Genomic DNA, 18,560 nt, shown 5'->3' on the forward strand with positions numbered 1-18,560 from the left:
ATCCAAAAATTATGAAAATTTTTGTGTGGGTTCCAGAGAATGTAAAGAGTGTAGGAAAAATATTAAATTTTATTTTATGTTAGTTTGCATGTATCTATAAATTGCCTCTGTTTATTAATGAATAAACCTTCCATGATTTTTAGTAAATTATGGGTATATCCAAAAATCATGAAATTTAATATGTGATCTTATGTTACTGTTATCTAGCTTCAAGAATAATTTCAGCTCTGTTTGATAAAGTATGCTCTGTCTCTTAATAAAGCTATTTAAAATAATTATAAAAGAAATAGAAATAATTATTCCTTTAGGCTTTGTGTGATATTTTAGATTGATTGGCAACCAATGGTTACTTAGCATGATATGTTCCCTGGTTATGATTTATTTTATATATATGATCTTTATTGTTTGATAGATACCCAATATTGCTTAATGAAAATAATAAAACTTGTTTAGAAATAATCTATGTTTTTGGGTAGCTAAGTTAGTTGTTTCTATACCGTGAAGGTAAATTGTACTCGAGATAGTTATGTTTATTGTTGTCATCCAAGAACATGTAACCTGTCTTTACCATGCCATGAGTATATCATAATCATGCATATGCACTTTTACGTATAGAATACGCTCCGGAAGAATCTGATCCCCAGTGGGTTTCTTCCGAGTTTGTGGATCCTTCGAGTGTTGTTGAGTTGCCGAACTTCCCTTCCGGTCAAGGCAAGCCCCGGACATTAAACCCTATCCTTGTATTTTCATAAAGTTATTTATATCACTTGAGTTAATATGATGCATTAGGTGAATAGGAGTTGAATGGATCCTATTTGCTGCATTATCTACCTTGATGATTTCAATATTAACCTTGATACTTGCTTTATGAAAATGCTTAGTATGCTTAGCCCTGCTTATTAGATAAGTTTTCAAATGAGAAAGTTTGAAGGGTTGTTGTGGCATACTTTTGTAGTCAATAATGTTAAACTTGAGACCGGTCGGTGGATTTGCTTTAAGAATGGAGTCTTAAAGTAGTGTCTCCAACTGTGTCGATTAAGGACCGTACCGTTGTTGGCCTGTTGTGATTGAGACCTTTGAGTACAGCCCACATGCGCTGGTAAGCCTTACCTATAGCTATTCCGATACTTGAGAACGGCTAACCGCGTACTGGGAGTGGAAAGATGGCGAGAGTAGCGTGTACCCACCTTACGGATCTGAGATGACCGGGAAACATCTAGATTGGCTGTAGGATGGTGGTGTACTGTACTCTCGGGTGACGCTGGACCCGTTCTTGTATGGGAGGATCTATAGAAAAGGTTGACATATGCAAGATTAAGTTCTACATATGTCGTGTGGTACTGAATCCCCAGCTGGGTTTAATCGATTCGAATCGCCGTGTTTCCTCGGATATGGAGCCTCAATCCTCGTACCATCATCGTAGTAATAAGTGAATCTTTGGTATAAGAAAGAGGTGATTTGTTTATGAAAGTTGGATAATGATCTTGGCTAGTTATAAGTGTTAATCTTGAGTTAAAACTTGAAAGTAGGCTTTACTCTTAGTAAGCTTTTATGCAAAAGAAATACTTGATCTTGATAAAGCTTTACCTTGAATCCCTTATAGCCTGCATACCTGAGTCTCCACCTCTTTGTTAGTCGGTTAAGTCTTGTTGAGTACTTTTGTACTCAGGGTTTATTAACCCCTGTTGCAGGTGAACCCTTTGATAATCCTTTTGATGGTCTTGGTTACTTTACTCTTGAGGAGGAGAGTTATGATGATGATGAATCTGATGAGTGACTTTGGGCAAGTAAAATTTGTTGTGTGATCTATGGTTTATGTAATATAAAGTTCCGAAGCTTTTATGTATCGAATACTTATGGTTTGTAAACTATGAACTTAAGTTTCAATCTACGTTATGTAACCTTTCCACTTTTACTCTGATTTCTCTTATCTATGAAATGTTGTAATACTGTGATGCTTGATAAGGGAATTCCTGAAAAGAATGTTACGTGGATGATTCGGGTTTCCCGAGGACACCCGACAGACTTCTTGAGTCATTTGGAACTCGTGCACGTCGATCAGAAGTCTTTGGGACAATGATGTGTGCATGTGGGCCACTTAATTCAGGAGGTTCTGCCACAAGACCCCACCTTCTACACAAGACTTGCCCCCCAGCAACAGGCCGCTCTGACTCAACATGTGGAGGAGTGTTTGAACAGGGTCTGTCATCAGCTCTTAAAGGATATTAGTGTTAAAGTAATGGTGGAGTCGGAGGACGGGGCAACAAAGTATACCCCGCTGACAGAAGAGGAGTGGGCAGCTTATAATAATCTTGTCTCATCCCCTAACAAGATTCACCATTCTTCTGTTTTTTTGTCCTCCTCCTCGGCGAACGTCGATGACAACGACATCTTCGACAAGGACGACTCCACCGGCCTGACCCTGCTCGGCGTGGGGGGCTCTACAACAGCCACTTCCCCCCATGCCGTAGTTGGTTTGGCTGCTCTCCCAGCCGTTCAACCGACTGGGGAGCATGCTACACCGACCCCGCCTGAGGAGCTCCCAGCCTCCCCACCGACCGGGGAGCACGCAGCGCCTACCTCGCCTCAGCCGACTCCGACAGAGGGCAAAGCTTCCCCACCCATGGACCCGACGCCTGCAGCAACCAAGCCAAAGGGGGCCGTCAAGGAGGGGGATGCGCCCTCTTCCCCCTTGCTGGTTGCTTCGCAACAGGAGGAGGGCACGCCGCTCGCTGCTCCCTCATCTCCTTCGCTGCCTGCTACGCTGGAGGAGGGGGGAATGTCGGACACGGCCCCACCAACGCCCGCGACCTGCTCTCCGACGTCGCTAGCGGCTGTGTACGACACGGATTTATCAGTGTCGGGTTTGGGGGGCTCTACACCTCCTGCCTCCCAACCCGATGTGGTGGAGGGCGTCAAGTCGCTGGCGTCCGAGCTGCTCATCCCCCCAGCGCCCACCGAGGAGGTCACTGCTGAGCTGCTTCCTGCTGCAGCAGCGGCACCCGTCGTGGGGGCCGACCTGCACCCTGCTGCAGTAGTGGCTTCCTCAGCAGCACCACCGTCTGCAACCTCCACACCGCCTGCGTCCCTGGCTTCCAAGATAGTTGTGCCGGCTGCACCTAACAAGGAGTTACGCCAGAGCACCAGGATCGCTGCGTTGAATGATGTGCACACGCTACACAAGGCCGAAGGGTTGGCGGCAAAGAAGAACCTCGAACTCCCAGGTAATTTTCAGGGGAGCGTACTGGTTATGCTTTTGGGCTCAGCTGCAGCATGATGAGTCAGCCAAGGACGTGCTCTCGATGATAAGCAAGAAATTAGAAGTAATTGCTTTAGAGATTTCCAATAATGGATGGAAACATTTATATTGTTTAAACTAGCGTCCCAGTCCATGTATAGGACTATGACTCTCTTTGTTTATTTCATATAAAACTCTGTAATTTTGGGCTGTGTACATCCTCGGATGTAGAGGCCGGATTTTATATCCATTATCTAAAAAAATCCAAATATAACTATCTTTTATTATGAATTTTTTTGCTAGTAAAAAATAGAAAACAAGGATGGCTCTCTAGAATGTGTATGAGATATAGAAAAATTGTTGAAGAGTGAAAAGGTATAGAAAGTGATTTTTATGTAAATGATTCTCCAAATAACGATGTAGAGAGTGAGAAAGGCTCTGGGATATGCTTGAAGGGAACTTTTCAGCTCCTTTTATTAAAACAGCACTAATTGGCATGTGTGTTTAATTGAATCGAACAAGACAAGTGAAGTAAAAATATGATACTTAAGGAGCAAGGAACTACAGGGGTAAGATATTTAAAGCACAAAAGCACAGGCAACTGGATGGCCAGAAAGTAGGAGGATGCATGAAAAGCAAGGAAAGACAATTTAATAGTGAGTATTTTCATCAGGTTTAAATTTCAGATATATATGGGTGGAACTTTAACGCGTGATGGAAAGGGAAATCATGCTAAAGAAATGCTTACGTTTATGAAAGCTCGCACGGGTCATGCATGGTGATATACGCCTCATATTTTACCTTATGTCCCACGCCGCCACGCGTGTTGCAGCTAGTGGCAGAAATATCACGATAGCTTTTACGAGTTTATTCTGTTAACGACCTATACCAAATATCAATCCTATATGCCGCACTATCGTTAAAGGTTAAGATTTGTTTGTCCTTCTTATGGCTACTATTATTTGTCGTTCAGTCTGTTTAGTTTGTTCCCGATCAAGGCTAGCTTGAAGTTAAGATTTGTTGAGCAACAGCTTTTACAGAGATGTATGGTTAATGATCGGCACCAAATCAACGTGGACAGGTACGCTTACCAATCCCAGCCAGCATTGTTCTTTTACCTTTTTATTGCCGTCAGTGAGGGCTTGTTTAGATCCAAAAACCTTTTGGATTTTGAAACTGTAGCACTTTCGTTTTTATTTGAAACATTGTCCAATCATGGAGTAACTAGCCTTAAAAGATCCGTCTCGCGATTTACAGACAAACTGTGTAATTAGTTTTTATTTTTATCTATATTTAGTACTCTATGCATGTACCGCAAGATTCGATGTGATGAGAAATCTTGTAAAGTTTTAAGTTTTTGGTTGCATGTAAACAAGGCCTGATTATAGTAGTGATATATAAATGCAGAGAAGCGGGCGCGGTGAGGCACGTGCGCACGTTAACAATCGACCTGGATGGCTTTTCAAATGCTAGATTATAAGCGCGCGAGATGCGCGTTACGTTGCGTTGGTATATTTTCCACGCGTACACGACAAGGAGAACAATTCCCGCGCCAATACTACGGCTCCAATTTTATTAACCAGCAGGACACCCACAGGCAAGCAACAATAGCACAAAGTGTTTGGGCAAAAAATAAATAGCACAAAGTGATACGTATATATTCACCTAAAAGTGAACCACCCACTCACCCAGCGCCATGTGGTATAAAGGCTGTCCGAAGGAATACAAACAATAGCCACAACCCTTCAAAATGGGTAGGAGCCTAGGAGGTTGTTGTTTCTGGCCAGTCCTAGATATAATAAAGTTCCTCTTCCTTCTTGCTCTCTCTCTCTCTATATATATATATATATACGGTAGCGCTATTCTACACCCTAGGTGTAGCATATTATTCTACATCGCAAGTCAAAACTGAGTAGAAAAAATACTGGAGAAGCTTCAGTATCATCCCGTCCAACACCCAGGACCATAAAATACTGAGCAATACTGAAATATGAATACTGAACGATACTGAATTTTGCTCAGTATAACAGTTCGGTGTGTATATATATATATATATATATATATATATATATATATAGTATAGCCACCTTTGAAAATAGGTGCGCATGGTTGTTGTTTCCAGCTAACACTGCTACAAGACCGGCATTTAGTCCTGGGCGAAATCCACCTTAACTCCCGAACTACGAGCCAGGACTAAGGTTTCGAGACTAAATGTCTCACCTTTTAGTCTCGGTTTGCAGACTCGGGACTAAAGGGGGACCTTTAGTCCTGGTTTTTAATACCAACCGGGACAAAAGGGCTCGCCAGGCACTGCCGTGGCGCAAACCCTTTAGTCTCGGTTGGTATTACAAACCGGGACTAAATGTTTTTTTCTTTTTCTTTTTCCTTTTCAGTTCATTATTGATTTTGGTTTTCAATTATATATGTTTTCAATTTATTCTTCGCTGCTATTATCCGTATACTTTTCTGGTGGTTGTCGTCGAGCCAGAGGGCTATATAGGCATAAACAAGACAATTAATAGAGGAAATTATTTTGAATTTCATGTATATAAACATAGAAGGTTGCATATTACAGACCTGGCCAGCTTCCGGTACGCCTTCGAGGGCCAAGTATTGAGAACCGTCATCGATGCCTTGAGGGTTCTCATCGCATTCGCGATCGTCATAACGAACTTGTTCATCGCCACCGCGGATCATGTTCATCATTATATCATCCATGTTGTCATCTCTCGGGTCGGCCATTTCTACAAAAATATATGTGTACGTGACGTCAATTATAAATGCTAAACCCTAGCTAAGGAAAAAATATAAAGTAAGTATTGTATGACAAGGAAAAAATATATATACCACTAAACCCTAAACCCCAGACCCTAAACCCTAGACCCTAGACCCTAGGGTTTAGTGTATGTTATTTGATTATAAACATCATTTGCTAACAAAAGTGGGATCAAGTACCTCTCATAAATAAATAAATTAAGTAAATTACAGGTAAAATTTACTTATATATATTACTAATTTATATCACTAGTTATAAATGTACCACTACTTTATATCATTTATATCAGCATTTTATAAATATACCACTAGTAGTGTATGTCATTTGATTAATAAACATCATTTATACTTTCACTAATGTAATTTTTAAACAATATATGCATTCAGGCTAGATAATTAGATCAATCTCTAGACATATCTGTATTTTGAAGCCGGTGATCCTTTTAGACCTCCAAACTTTGAACATGAACTGGAAAAGAACAATGGTTAATACATAAGAAAAAGAGTAAAATGTAGAGGCTAGCACCCTCTGGTTGACACAGAAATGTAGATATCACTAATGTACTTTTATAAGGGTATAATTATTATACGTGAAAAATGTTAATTATGAAATATTATTGACAATTAATATCACTAATGCATTTTTCATGTTTTAATGTGGACCCACATTACTTATATATCACTAATGTATCAGTAATGTTTGTTTTAAGATTTTTTTCATATCACTAGCTAATGTATCTCATCGTGTAATACTGTTTCACTAATGGACCCACATTTATATTACATTTATATATCAATTTAAAATGATTTTTCCTAATTTAAAAAGCATTTTTCTTTCTTTTTCTTTTTTCTCCTCCCTCTTTGTTTTCCTTTGTGCCGGCACGGGGAGGCCCGCGGCCACCGCACGCAGCCGTGTGCGTGGGTGCCTGGCCGCCGGGGGGCGGGGACGTGCGCCTACGGGGGCGAGGCCCGCCGGGAGGGCGCGGCCACGCCCCCCTCTGCGGTCATGCCCGCCAGAGCAGATCGGCAACGACGGCGCGCGAGGCAAGGGCTTGTCGGCATAAAGGCACGGAGAGGCGTGACGTACGGTGTGGCGGTGCTCGGGGGTCGAGGGGAGACAGTGGCGGGACGACGGTCGACGACGAGTGCGCGTTGATGGCGGCGAGGATGACGGCGTACATCGATAAGTTAGGATTCTTGGCGCTGTCGAATCGAGTAGGGATCGGAAGAAACAAGAAGAGGCGCTGCCTCTTATAGCGGAGAGGACCTTTAGTCCTGGGCCTAGCCACCGCCCGGGACTAAAAGGTCTTTAGTCCCGGTTTTAGCTACGAATCAGGACTAAAAGGACTTTAGTCCTGGTTCCAGCCTTGAACCAGGACCGAAGGTTCGGCCTTTAGTCCCGGTTCGTGGCTGGAATCGGGACTAAAGACCTTTTAGTCCCGGGTGGTGGCCCGGGACTAAAGGTGTTTCCATCAAATTCTGGCGCTAGAATTTGGTTTTCCCCTTTCTATTTTTCTTTCTTCTTGTTAAATGAATAGTAAATTAAATAATTATCATAAATTTGTTGAAACATACACATTAATTTTGTTTGGGTCTATTGTGCATTCTCAAAATTCTAAACACAATTTATTTTCAAATATTTTATATTATTCAACATAAATATTATTTATAATGAATATTGCATTAATGCAAAAATATAGTGCCCAATTAAAATATATAAAATTGATGGCTTTCGACATAAACTTTGTTTTTGCATCGTTTGGACGTTAAACTTTTGGTTCTTCAATAATTATTATCAAAAGGCGTGACATTGATTGTCTAAATTGTAAACTTTAAAATTTTCAGAGTTGGATGGTCTTCAATAAGAAAAGTCATGAATACAAAGTTTGTCACACTCATGGAGTTCTAAATTTGGTCTATGGTCAACTTTTCATTTGAAAAAGTTTGAACCACTCAATAATGAATTTTGAAAGAATTCATAACCACGCATCGGTTTTCATAACCCTAGATGGTCTCGACTAGAAAAGTCATGAAAACCAATATTGTTCCACTCATCAAGATCTACATTTCATATATAGACCATTTTTTCATTTGACAAAGTGTTGGGAAAGTGTAGTTGAAAATCCACAATTCTCACATATAGTTTCATATAGTTTATGTGAAATTCAAGATTTAGTGAGTATTGTTTACTTAAAGTTTCTCAAATGAAAAAATAGTATATATTAAAAGTTTGGATCTTGATGAGCTCTAACAACTTGGTATTCAAATGTTTTTCATTTTAAGTCATTTAGTTTGTTATTTGACCAAATTTGACCAAAACCCGTCTTGGATTTTAAAAACATGTACCTAGGATTGGCTAAAATTTATCCAAATGAGAAAATGAACAATATATCAAATGTAGATCATGATGAGCTCTAATAACTTTGTATTCAAAATTGTTTCATTTGATGTCATCAAATGGGTCATTTGACCAAGTTTGTCCAAAGTCAAAACATTGGTTTTTAGAAACACACACTTTGACCGAACCTGAGATGGTCTCAACTAGAAAAGTCACAAATACAAAGTTTGTTACACTCATCAAGTTCTACATTTGGTCTAATGGTCAACTTTTCATTTGGAAAAGTTTGCACTACTCAATTTTGAATTTTGAAAGAATTCATAGCCACACACCGGTTTTCGGAACCCTAGATGGTCTCGACTAGAATTGTCATGAATAGCAATATTGTTCCAATCATCAAGATCTACATTTCATATATAGACCATTTTTGTATTTGATAAAGGGGGAAAGTGTAGTTGAAAATCCACAATTCTCACATATAGTTTCATATAGTTTATGTGAGATTCAAGATTTGGTGAGTATGGTCTATATAAAATGTTTGGATCTTGATGAGCTCTAACAACTTAGAATACAAATATTTTTCATTTTAAGTCATTTAGTTTGTCATGTGACCAAGTTTGACCAAAACCCGTCTTAGATTTTTAAAACATGTGCCTAGGATTGGCTAAAATTTATCCAAATGGGAAAATAGACAATGTATCACATGTAGATCTTGATGAGCTCTAACAACTTTGTATTCAAAATTTTTTCATTTGAAGTCATCAAATGGGTCATTTGACTAAGTTTGTCCAAAGTCAAAACATTGGTTTTTAGAAACAAACACTTTGACCGAACCCTTGATGGTCTCAACTGGAAAAGTCATGAATACAAAGTTTGTTACACTCATCAAGTTCTACATTTGGTCTAATGGTCCACTTTACATTTGGAAAATTTGAACCTCTCAATTTTGAATTTTGAAAGAATTCATAGCCACGCACTGGTTTTCGGAACCCTAGATGGTCTCGACTGAAAAAGTCATGAATACCAATAATGTTCCACTCATCAAGATCTACATTTCATATATATAGGCCATTTTTGCATTTGACAAAGTGTTGGGAAAAGTGTAGTTGAAAATCCATAATTCTCACATATGACAGTTTCAACCACTCAATTTTGAATTTTCAACACATAAAGTTACAATTATATTACACAAGATGTCAAATACACATTATTAGTTTTATATCATGAGATATATCAAGCGGGCACAATGGTCAACTTCTTCTTGACGTAATGCCCTTGGTTATGATCATTCCGTAACCGTGGAGTGTCCTCAGCAGCGAGCAGGATGCTTGGGTCTTTGGCCACACATAAGGGTGGGATTGTTCATCCTTTTCATAATCCTGTGACATGTCTGACTTGTCTTCAATTCCCATGATGTTTCTTTTCCCTATAAGAACTATATGGTGCTTTGGCTCGTTGGTTTTTTTCTCGTCATGTTTCCCTATCTTGGGTCTTCTAGACATGTCTTTCACATAGAACACCTGATTCACGTTAGTAGCAAGGACAAATGGATCATTTCTATACCCAGTATGTTGAGGTCCACTATTGTCATTCTGTACTTCTTTTCGACTGATACCCCTCCTCCGGTCATCTTCACCCATGGGAATCGAAATAGAGGGACTTTAAAATTATGTGCATAGTCTAGTTCCCAAATCTCCTCTATGCGACCATAATATGTGTGTATGTCCCCATTCAGTTCCGTGGCATCCACACGGACACCACTGTTTTGGTTGGTACTCTTTTTATCTTGGGATACGGTGTAAAATGTATTTCCATTTATCTCGTACCCTTTGTACGTGAGGACGTGCCATGCTGGTTGCCTAGCCAACAAATATAGTTCATCTCCAATATTTTTGTCACCCTCACATTTTTTTCGCAACCAATCACCAAATGTTTCCATGTGATGACACATAATCCAAGCCTCATTCCTCCCAAGATTCTTGGATCGTACAAAATCCATGTGTTCCTCAATATACGGTTCCACTAGAGTGGAGTTTAAAAGAACTGTGTCATGCGCTTTATTGAAAGAATCATCACCCTGGCTGATATATGTTTTCTTTCCTAGTGTACCCTTTCCACCAAGTCTCCCCTCATACCGTGATTCAGGAAGACCAATTGGGTCAAGGTCAGGAATGAAGTCCACACAGAACTCAATGACCTCCTCTGTCCCATATCCCTTGGCGATGCTTCCTTCTGGCCGACCTCGCTGGTGAACATATTTTTTCAGTACACCCATAAATCTCTCTAAGGGAAACATTTTGTGTAGGAACAAAGGACCCAGAATATTAATCTCTTTAACAAGATGACCTAGGAGATGTGTCATGATATCAAAGAAGGATGGAGGGAACACCGACTCAAAGCTAACAAGACATTGAACCACATCTTTCTGTAGAGTAGCTAGATCCAAAGCATTGATTGCCTTCTGAAAAATTGCATTGAGAAATGCACACATCTTCACGATGGCAAGACATACATGTGGAGGTAGAATTCTTCTTAAGGCAACCAAAAGTAGTTGCTTCATAATCCTGTGGCAGTCATGCAATTTTAAGTTTACAAAATTTCTTCTCTGACATATTTATTATATGCTTTATATTGGAGGAGAACCCATATGGGACCTTGATGCTGCTTAGGCACTCAAACATGCTTTCGTTCTCCTCATTGATAAGAGTGTAGCTAGCAGGTCTTAAGTAATGGCGTCCATCATCTGTCTTCTCTAGATGCAGGTTGTCTCGTTCTTTCATGCGCTTCAAGTCCTCTCATGCCTGAAGGGTATCCTTAGGCTTTCCATACACACCCATGAACCCTAGGAGATTGACACAAAGATTATTTGCAGGTGCATTGCGTCGATCGAGTGGCAGACCTCAAGGCCTTTCCAATATGGTAGCTCCCAAAATATTGACTTCTTTTTCCACATTAGGGCATGCCCCGAAGCGTCTTTTAGAACAGGTTCATTGCCTTGTCCATTTCCAAACACTACTTTCAAATCCTTGACTATCTTGAATACCTCCACCCCATCTCGATTGCCGGGCTTGGACTGATGTTCTGCGGTACCTTTAAAATCTTTGTCTTTCTTTCTTAAATGGTGGTTCTTAGCAAAAAATTGACGATAGCCAAGATACATGACCTTTCGACATTTTTTCAAATAGACAGTCTCAAGGTCACCAAAACAATAGGCATATGCATTATATCCCTTGTTTGTCTGTCCTGGAAGATTACTTAGAGCTGGCCAATCATTGATTATCACGAACAACAATGCTCGTAGGTCAAATGCTTCCTGTTTGTACTCATCCCACACACGCACACCTAGTTTGCTCCATAGAAGCAGGAGTTCCTCAACTAATGGCCCTAGGTAGACATCAATGTCGTTGGGAGGTTGCTTCGGGCCTTGGATGAGCACCAACATCATAATGAACTTTTTCTTCATGCATAAACATGGAGGAAGGTTGTAGATACATAGAGTAACAGGCCAAGTGCTATGACTAGAGCTCTGGTCCCTAAAAGGATTAAATCTATCCGTACTTAATACGAACCTTAGGTTTCTTGCATCATCTGCAAAGTACGGGAATTCTCTATCTATTTCTCTCCACTGGGACCCATCTGTAGGGTGTCTCAACATGTTGTCCACCTTACGGTCTTCTTTGTGCCATCGCAACAACTTTGCATGGTCCTTATTTCTGAATAGTCATTTTAGGCGTGGTATTATTGGAGCATACCGCATAACCTTGGCAGGGATTTTCTTCTTCGGACGTTCTTTATCCTCAACATCGCCAGGGTCATCTCGCAAGATCTTGTACCGTGACGCACTGCAAACAGGGTATTCATCTAAATTCTCATGCTCTCCATGGTACAGGATGGAGTCATTAGGACATGCATGTATCTTATCAATTTGTAATCCTAGAGGGCAGACGATCTTCTTTGCTTCGTATGTAGTGGTGGGCAATTCGTTAGGTTTCAGAAGCATCTTTTTTTGGATCTTCAGTAATTTGCCAAATGTATTGTTAGATGTACCATTCTCTGCCCTCCACTGTAACAACTCCAGTGTTGTGCCTAGCTTTTTCTGCCCATCTTCGGCGCACGGGTATAGTAACTTCTTGTGATCTTCTAGCATTTGGTCAAACTTAGCATTCTCCTTTTCACTTTCGCAATCTCTCTGTGCGTCATGAATGACATCACCAAGAGCATCGTCATCTTCAGCTATAGTGTTTTCTACATCCGCCTCTTCTTTACCTTCCTCCATCACAAAGTCACAGTATTGAGAAAACATCATCAGGGTCCACTTGTTCTTCTTCACCTTCTTCCATCATAACCCCAGTCTATCCGTGCTTGGTCCAACAAATGTAGTTTGGCATGAAACCCGACTTGAACAAGTCAAGTGAATACTTTTTGAGCTACAAAATTCTTTCAAATTCATACATACGGTACATGGGCAGCACATAAAACTATCCCGCTTGTTTTCCTCTGCCACTTTTAAGAATTCTCGCACGCCCGCAATGAACTTATTGGAGAGGCAATCGACATTATACATCCCATGGCGTGTCGTCATCTGCATTATCATAGAATTTGCATTTTTCTTTTAAAAGGTGTAATTTTATATCTTAATAAAATTAATTTGAAGAATTTTTAAAGTTAAAATCAATTTATTTTAAAATCACAAAGAATCAACATTATTTAATATTTTAAAATAAGAACATGAACAAATTAAAGTAAAAAATATCCTCAATTGTCTATAATAGACTAAACATGATTTGTGTATACTATTTTTTAGGTACTACATTTATCATAATTCATAAAAATTCAAACATGAAAAGTAATTAAGCTAGCAACATGAAATAAAATAGCCATATACAACATGAAATTATAATATGGTGCTGCTAAAATATAGGAGGATGAAGCTAGCAACCTTTCAAACAAATCGATGACGGCGTAGAAGCGTTAGAGTGGATTGATCGCCGGAGATGAGAGCAAGAGCAAGCATAAACAATGGAAGTACAAACAAGAACAAAGGAGCTCACGCTCGGACAGGGAGGAAGAAGAGGGAGAAGGAGCTTGAATTTATAGGGAGAGGGGTTAATCCTGCCTGTTACACCATCAGACTCATAACTTCCATCTCTTCATGCCGAGTGGCTTCCGCAGAGGGGTCCAAAAGCCTTAGTTCCCGTCAGTGTTACCAACCGGGACTAAAGACCCTTTTTGTCCCGGGCACCTAAAATGCCGAGACTAAAGGCATTTGGGCACATCGACGAAAGGCTATTCTCTTGTAGTGTAACCACGCTTGGAAATGGCGCCCAAATATGATTCCTAAACGCGTGGAAATATGTTTTGGAGATCGTGTCGTTGCCCTAAACGACTTTTAAATCTAATACAGAGGGAATATGTGAACTTAGAAAAGTTATGGAATGTAAAATTATCAAGCCAAATAGCCTTCTCTATTAAGAGATTATAATTCCTCCGAAATAAAAGATCCAAACGGTCCCTAATTTCATTTGAAATGATTAAAGGGATTTGGTTAAAGCCTTGATGACTAAATTACTACACACATTCTGAAAACTGTTATTTATGACTAGAGGAGTAACTTGACCCGACACGATTCCGAATTTTAACCTGTACTACTAGGAGAATGTCAAAACCCAAAACAGAGATAACTTTTATCATCAAAGGTCACCTTGCATTGTATGGGCCTAACTATATATTATTCCCCACTTTAATTTCCTATATTTCAGGTGTCTAAATTTTAAGATGATTTCAAGCAACGATCTTGGACTATAATTAGTATAAGTAAATTGTTACTTTTGTGATTTGTTATTTAAATTTATCTTTGTATCATAACATATTGATTTTTTTGTCTTTGTCTAACTATAGAAAATAATTGTCAATTTTTAAATTGTATTTGTGCCAACATATATAAGATTTTGTCAGGTTTGTGGTTTTGTCTAACTACTTTTTTTATTCTCAAAACCCAAAATTACAGATTGTGTTTACAAAAAATGCAACAAACTAAAACTGCAATTTTAGTATAAAATATATGCAGTAACCATTGCCCGAAGAAAAACTAAGATTCAGACACCTTAAATTTACCAAATCCCATTATTCTGACTGTAAACAAGAAAACTAAAAGCTGTTTAGTGATTAGACATATTGGGGCTATGTACTCCCTCCATACCCATAAAAAAAGTCGTTTTGAACAATGTTTTAGTTAAATATGGGGAATATAAATTATAAATAACTTTTAAGTTGATGAATCTGAAAATGTAAAAACCATATGAATAAATTTGTCTTGAAAAATACTTTCACAAAAGTATATATATATATATACCACTTTTTGATAAATATTTTTATAAAAATAAGGAGTCAAAGTTAGGCTTTGAAGACCATAACATTGTTCTAAACGACTTTCTTTGTGGGTACGGAGAAAGCATATTTTATAACATTTGAACACAAATTAGGATGACAAGGGGAAATAAAATATTAACAAATAGGTCGGCAAAGCATAATTCTTTAGTTATTTACTATTGATGATTGAAACGAAAAAAGATGAGAGACTACACACCTTCACGCATCTGATTCGAGCGGCGCGGCGCACCGACCACACTCCCTCCATGCTTCCAGTTGTCATCTACGTATACGTCTACCTTTCTCGGTAAAACAGCTACTACTTATTTAAGGTACCCCGGCCCTGCTAGTGCTGCATACGGCTACGAATTGCCAAAGGCATACCATCCACTGCGTGTTTTGCACTAGGACACGGCACAAACAGTTAGTTGAAGCAAAAACTACAGCGAGAGCCCACGCCGAGATGGCGGAGCAGTCCCCAGCAGCAGCAGCATGGTCGTCCGGCGGCAGCTCATCGGTGCGGCCTCGCGCCGCCGCATACACCATCGGCTACGCGATGCTGCCCAACAAGCACGACACTTTCATCCAGCCGTCGTTCATCGACCTGGCAGCGGAGCACGGCATCCGGCTCGTGGCCGTGGACGCGTCCAGGCCACTCCTGGAGCAGGGCCCCTTCGACCTCGTCGTCCACAAGCTCTACGGCCAGCCGTGGCGCGCGCAGCTGGAGGCGTTCTCGGCGCTCCACCCTGACGTCCCCATCATCGACCCGCCCGCCGCCATCGAGCGCATCCTCGACCGCTTCACCATGCTCGACGTCGTGTCCGGGCTCGACTCCGTGGCCGTCCCCAGGCAGGTCATCGTCCACGACGCCGGGGCCCTGCTGCAGCTCGCCGCCGACGACGGCGACGACGCCGACCTCGGCGACCTCCGGTTCCCGCTCATCGCCAAGCCCGTGGAGGTGGACGGCAGCGCCGCGTCGCACAACCTCTGCCTCGTCTACCGCCGCGAGGGCCTGCGCGGCCTCCGCGCGCCGCTCGTGCTGCAGGAGTTCGTCAACCACGGCGGCGTGCTCTTCAAGGTGTACGTGGTGGGCGACCACGCCACGTGCGTGACGCGGAGCAGCCTGCCTGACGTGCCACAGGACCGCCTCCAGGACCTCGCCGCCGACGCCGCGGTCCCCTTCGCCAACATCTCCCTCCTCGCGCCCACTACTGCGGTCGGTGACGAGAGCGCCAAGGTGCCACCACCACAGGAGTTCGTCGACAAGGTCGCCCGCGAGCTCCGGCGGGCAGTGGGCTTGCACCTCATCAACTTCGACCTCATCCGGACGAGGGACAGTCAAGGCGACGCCAAGTACCTCGTCCTCGACATCAACTACTGCCCCGGCTACTCCAAAATGCCCGGTTTTGAGCCGGTCCTCACTGAATTCTTCTTGGAGATGCTTCGCAGTAGACCTGTTCTTGAGCGGCCTGCCCCGGGCAATGGCTCTGCTGCCTCTGCTGGCCTAGGCGTTGATGAGGCACGCAAGGCAGAGGCCGAGCCCACCAGCGTCATTCCGGAGCCGAGGCAGGTTCAGGCCTAAAACCGCTAGGTTTCGGTCCAATTTGATCCGGTACTGTGGGTGCTGAACCTCTTGCAAGTTCAATTTGGGGTCCTTTACCATACCAAGTTTGGAGCACCAAGACCACACCAGTGAAGTGTGGAGTTTGCTTTAATTTGTAACCTTTCGTCATTGCAATTGCAAAGGAAAAATAAACAACATTTGCTACCATTGGTCGTCCAACTGAAGTTGCATGTGTAGATTTATATATATATATATATATATATATATATATATATATATATATATATATATAAGATTCACAGATCAAAATTCTGCTCCTTCGGATTCTAGATGCATATACATGTCATTTGAGCCTCCCAAACTAACAATTTCACAAAAGCATGCCATCGGCTTAGAATTTGTTGTGGCGCTAAAACGAGGAAGGTACTAGCTATATGCTACATGGATTGCACCTCTAATATCGATAGTTTCTAGTGGATTGAGCATATTTGCACCGAAGCAAAAGACAGCAACATGAAGGGTGTGGTCACTTGGGATGGCGCGAAATAAAAGACTAACAAGGTGAAGCAGCAGTCTTCTGGCTCTAGGCACGGCATAGTATCATGCGTGGACACTCGCACAAGCAAAACGTTGACCACAACGAGTAGGAAGCAGCGGAAACAGGTTCGCCACGCCATCCTCCAGATCCGTCATCGGTGTGGTCCGGTCGGTCACCTCCACCGACCACGCACCACGATGCCAATGTATCCAGGTTACCGAGGCCGCAGCCGCATGTGAAGTTGTCAACTACATCCTGTATCTCAATTTATAAGCTATTCTAAAAATCCTAAAAAATCAAAGTATCTTAAATCTAACCAATATTATAGAAAAAATTAAAAAAATTTATAACATCAAATAGATATTACTATAAAAATATAACTACCTAATAATATTTATGTTACCATATAAATTTGATTAAAGTCATACTTTAACTCTTCAAAATTCTTAAAATAATTTATAATTTTATATAGAGGGAGTAGTATCAGCCGTTTGCTCTACTGCGACTCTGCTAGACGAGAACCATCCCAATTCAAGCATCTATTCAGAGGCTGTTTAGTCCTAAAAAATTTTGTTTAAGAGTTTTTGTGACATCAAATATATCTTGCGAAACATGCATAATTCGTCTAAAATTTGTTTGATGAATTTTTTGAACCTACTTAGTCCATGATTAAACAATAATTATTAAATATAAATAAAAGTGATATAGTAGTTAAAAAAATTCACCAACTAAACACCCCTCAGACGCTCCTTCTGAGGCCTTGTTTAGATCAATTTTTTTTGATTTGACTACTGTAATATTTTCGTTTGTATTTGACAATTATTGTCGAGCAATGGACTAACTAGGCTCCAAATATTCGTCTCATAAATTACAGCCAAACTATACAATTAGTTATATTTTATCTATATTTAACACTCCATACATGTGGCATAAAACTCGATGTGACAGTGTGGGGGTATAAACCCTTATACCCTCATGGGTCGACATGGACCGCACCATCGGAGGTGGCTCAGCCCACGAGATGAAGACGTGCGGCGTACGATGCTGATCGGCGTGCGCCGCAAGGCAACAAGATATTGTACCAAATAGGATATTTTGTTTGTAACTCTATCCCTTCACGATATATAAGGAGAGGTAGGGGTCCCATAGAGGACAAGTCAGAAATCACATTACAACTCATATTAATACAATCAGACGCAGGACGTAAGTTGTACGCCCTCACGGCGGCCGAACTTGGATAAAATCTTTGTTTGTGTCTTGCGTCACCATCAAGTTCGTAGCTTGTGCACCTGTCTGCCGATAAACTACTACCGTGCGTATACCCTAAGGTAGACTGGCAACCCGCTTTCGTCGACAGTAGCGCGCTAGGTAGAGAGTGTGCGTACAGCTTCGCAGGCGAGCTAGATGGTCATCATCCCCGACTCCGCGCGGTCTCACGTTCACCGTCGGCTAGGTCACTTGGACCACCGGCTTCAATAGCTTCACCGCTATGACCATGGAGGAGGTGCAGATCCAATCTGCGCCGATCACTTCTTCATCGGTATCGGCTACGGCTCCAACCACGCTGGCTACGGCTTCGACTACACCAGCAACGTCTCTGACCACACCGATAACACGTCGTCGTTTCCCTGCTAAAAAGGACGGTGGATCGACGACACCGATCTGCTCGGGATATTGACCAAGTTGCTTAGCATACTTGCTCTGACCACCTGTCATGTCGCAGTAATGCTCGCCGCGA

General features: G+C 41.4%; 1 protein-coding gene across 1 annotated transcript; it reads left to right on the forward strand.

Moving 5' to 3' along the window:
- LOC8084482 (inositol-tetrakisphosphate 1-kinase 4) lies at positions 15,065–16,491 on the forward strand. Its single transcript, XM_002451998.2, has one exon. It carries the CDS (start codon positions 15,184–15,186, stop codon positions 16,300–16,302), a length of 1,119 nt encoding a protein of 372 aa, XP_002452043.1. The 5' UTR covers positions 15,065–15,183; the 3' UTR covers positions 16,303–16,491.

Source organism: Sorghum bicolor, chromosome 4 (genome assembly GCF_000003195.3).
Source record: "Sorghum bicolor cultivar BTx623 chromosome 4, Sorghum_bicolor_NCBIv3, whole genome shotgun sequence".
NCBI classification, from domain to species: Eukaryota; Viridiplantae; Streptophyta; class Magnoliopsida; order Poales; family Poaceae; genus Sorghum; species Sorghum bicolor.

What these genes read in the sequence shown, in the direction of transcription:
- LOC8084482 (XM_002451998.2), top strand. Translation starts at nt 15,184, where the DNA reads ATGGCGGAGCAGTCCCCAGCAGCAGCAGCATGGTCGTCCGGCGGCAGC.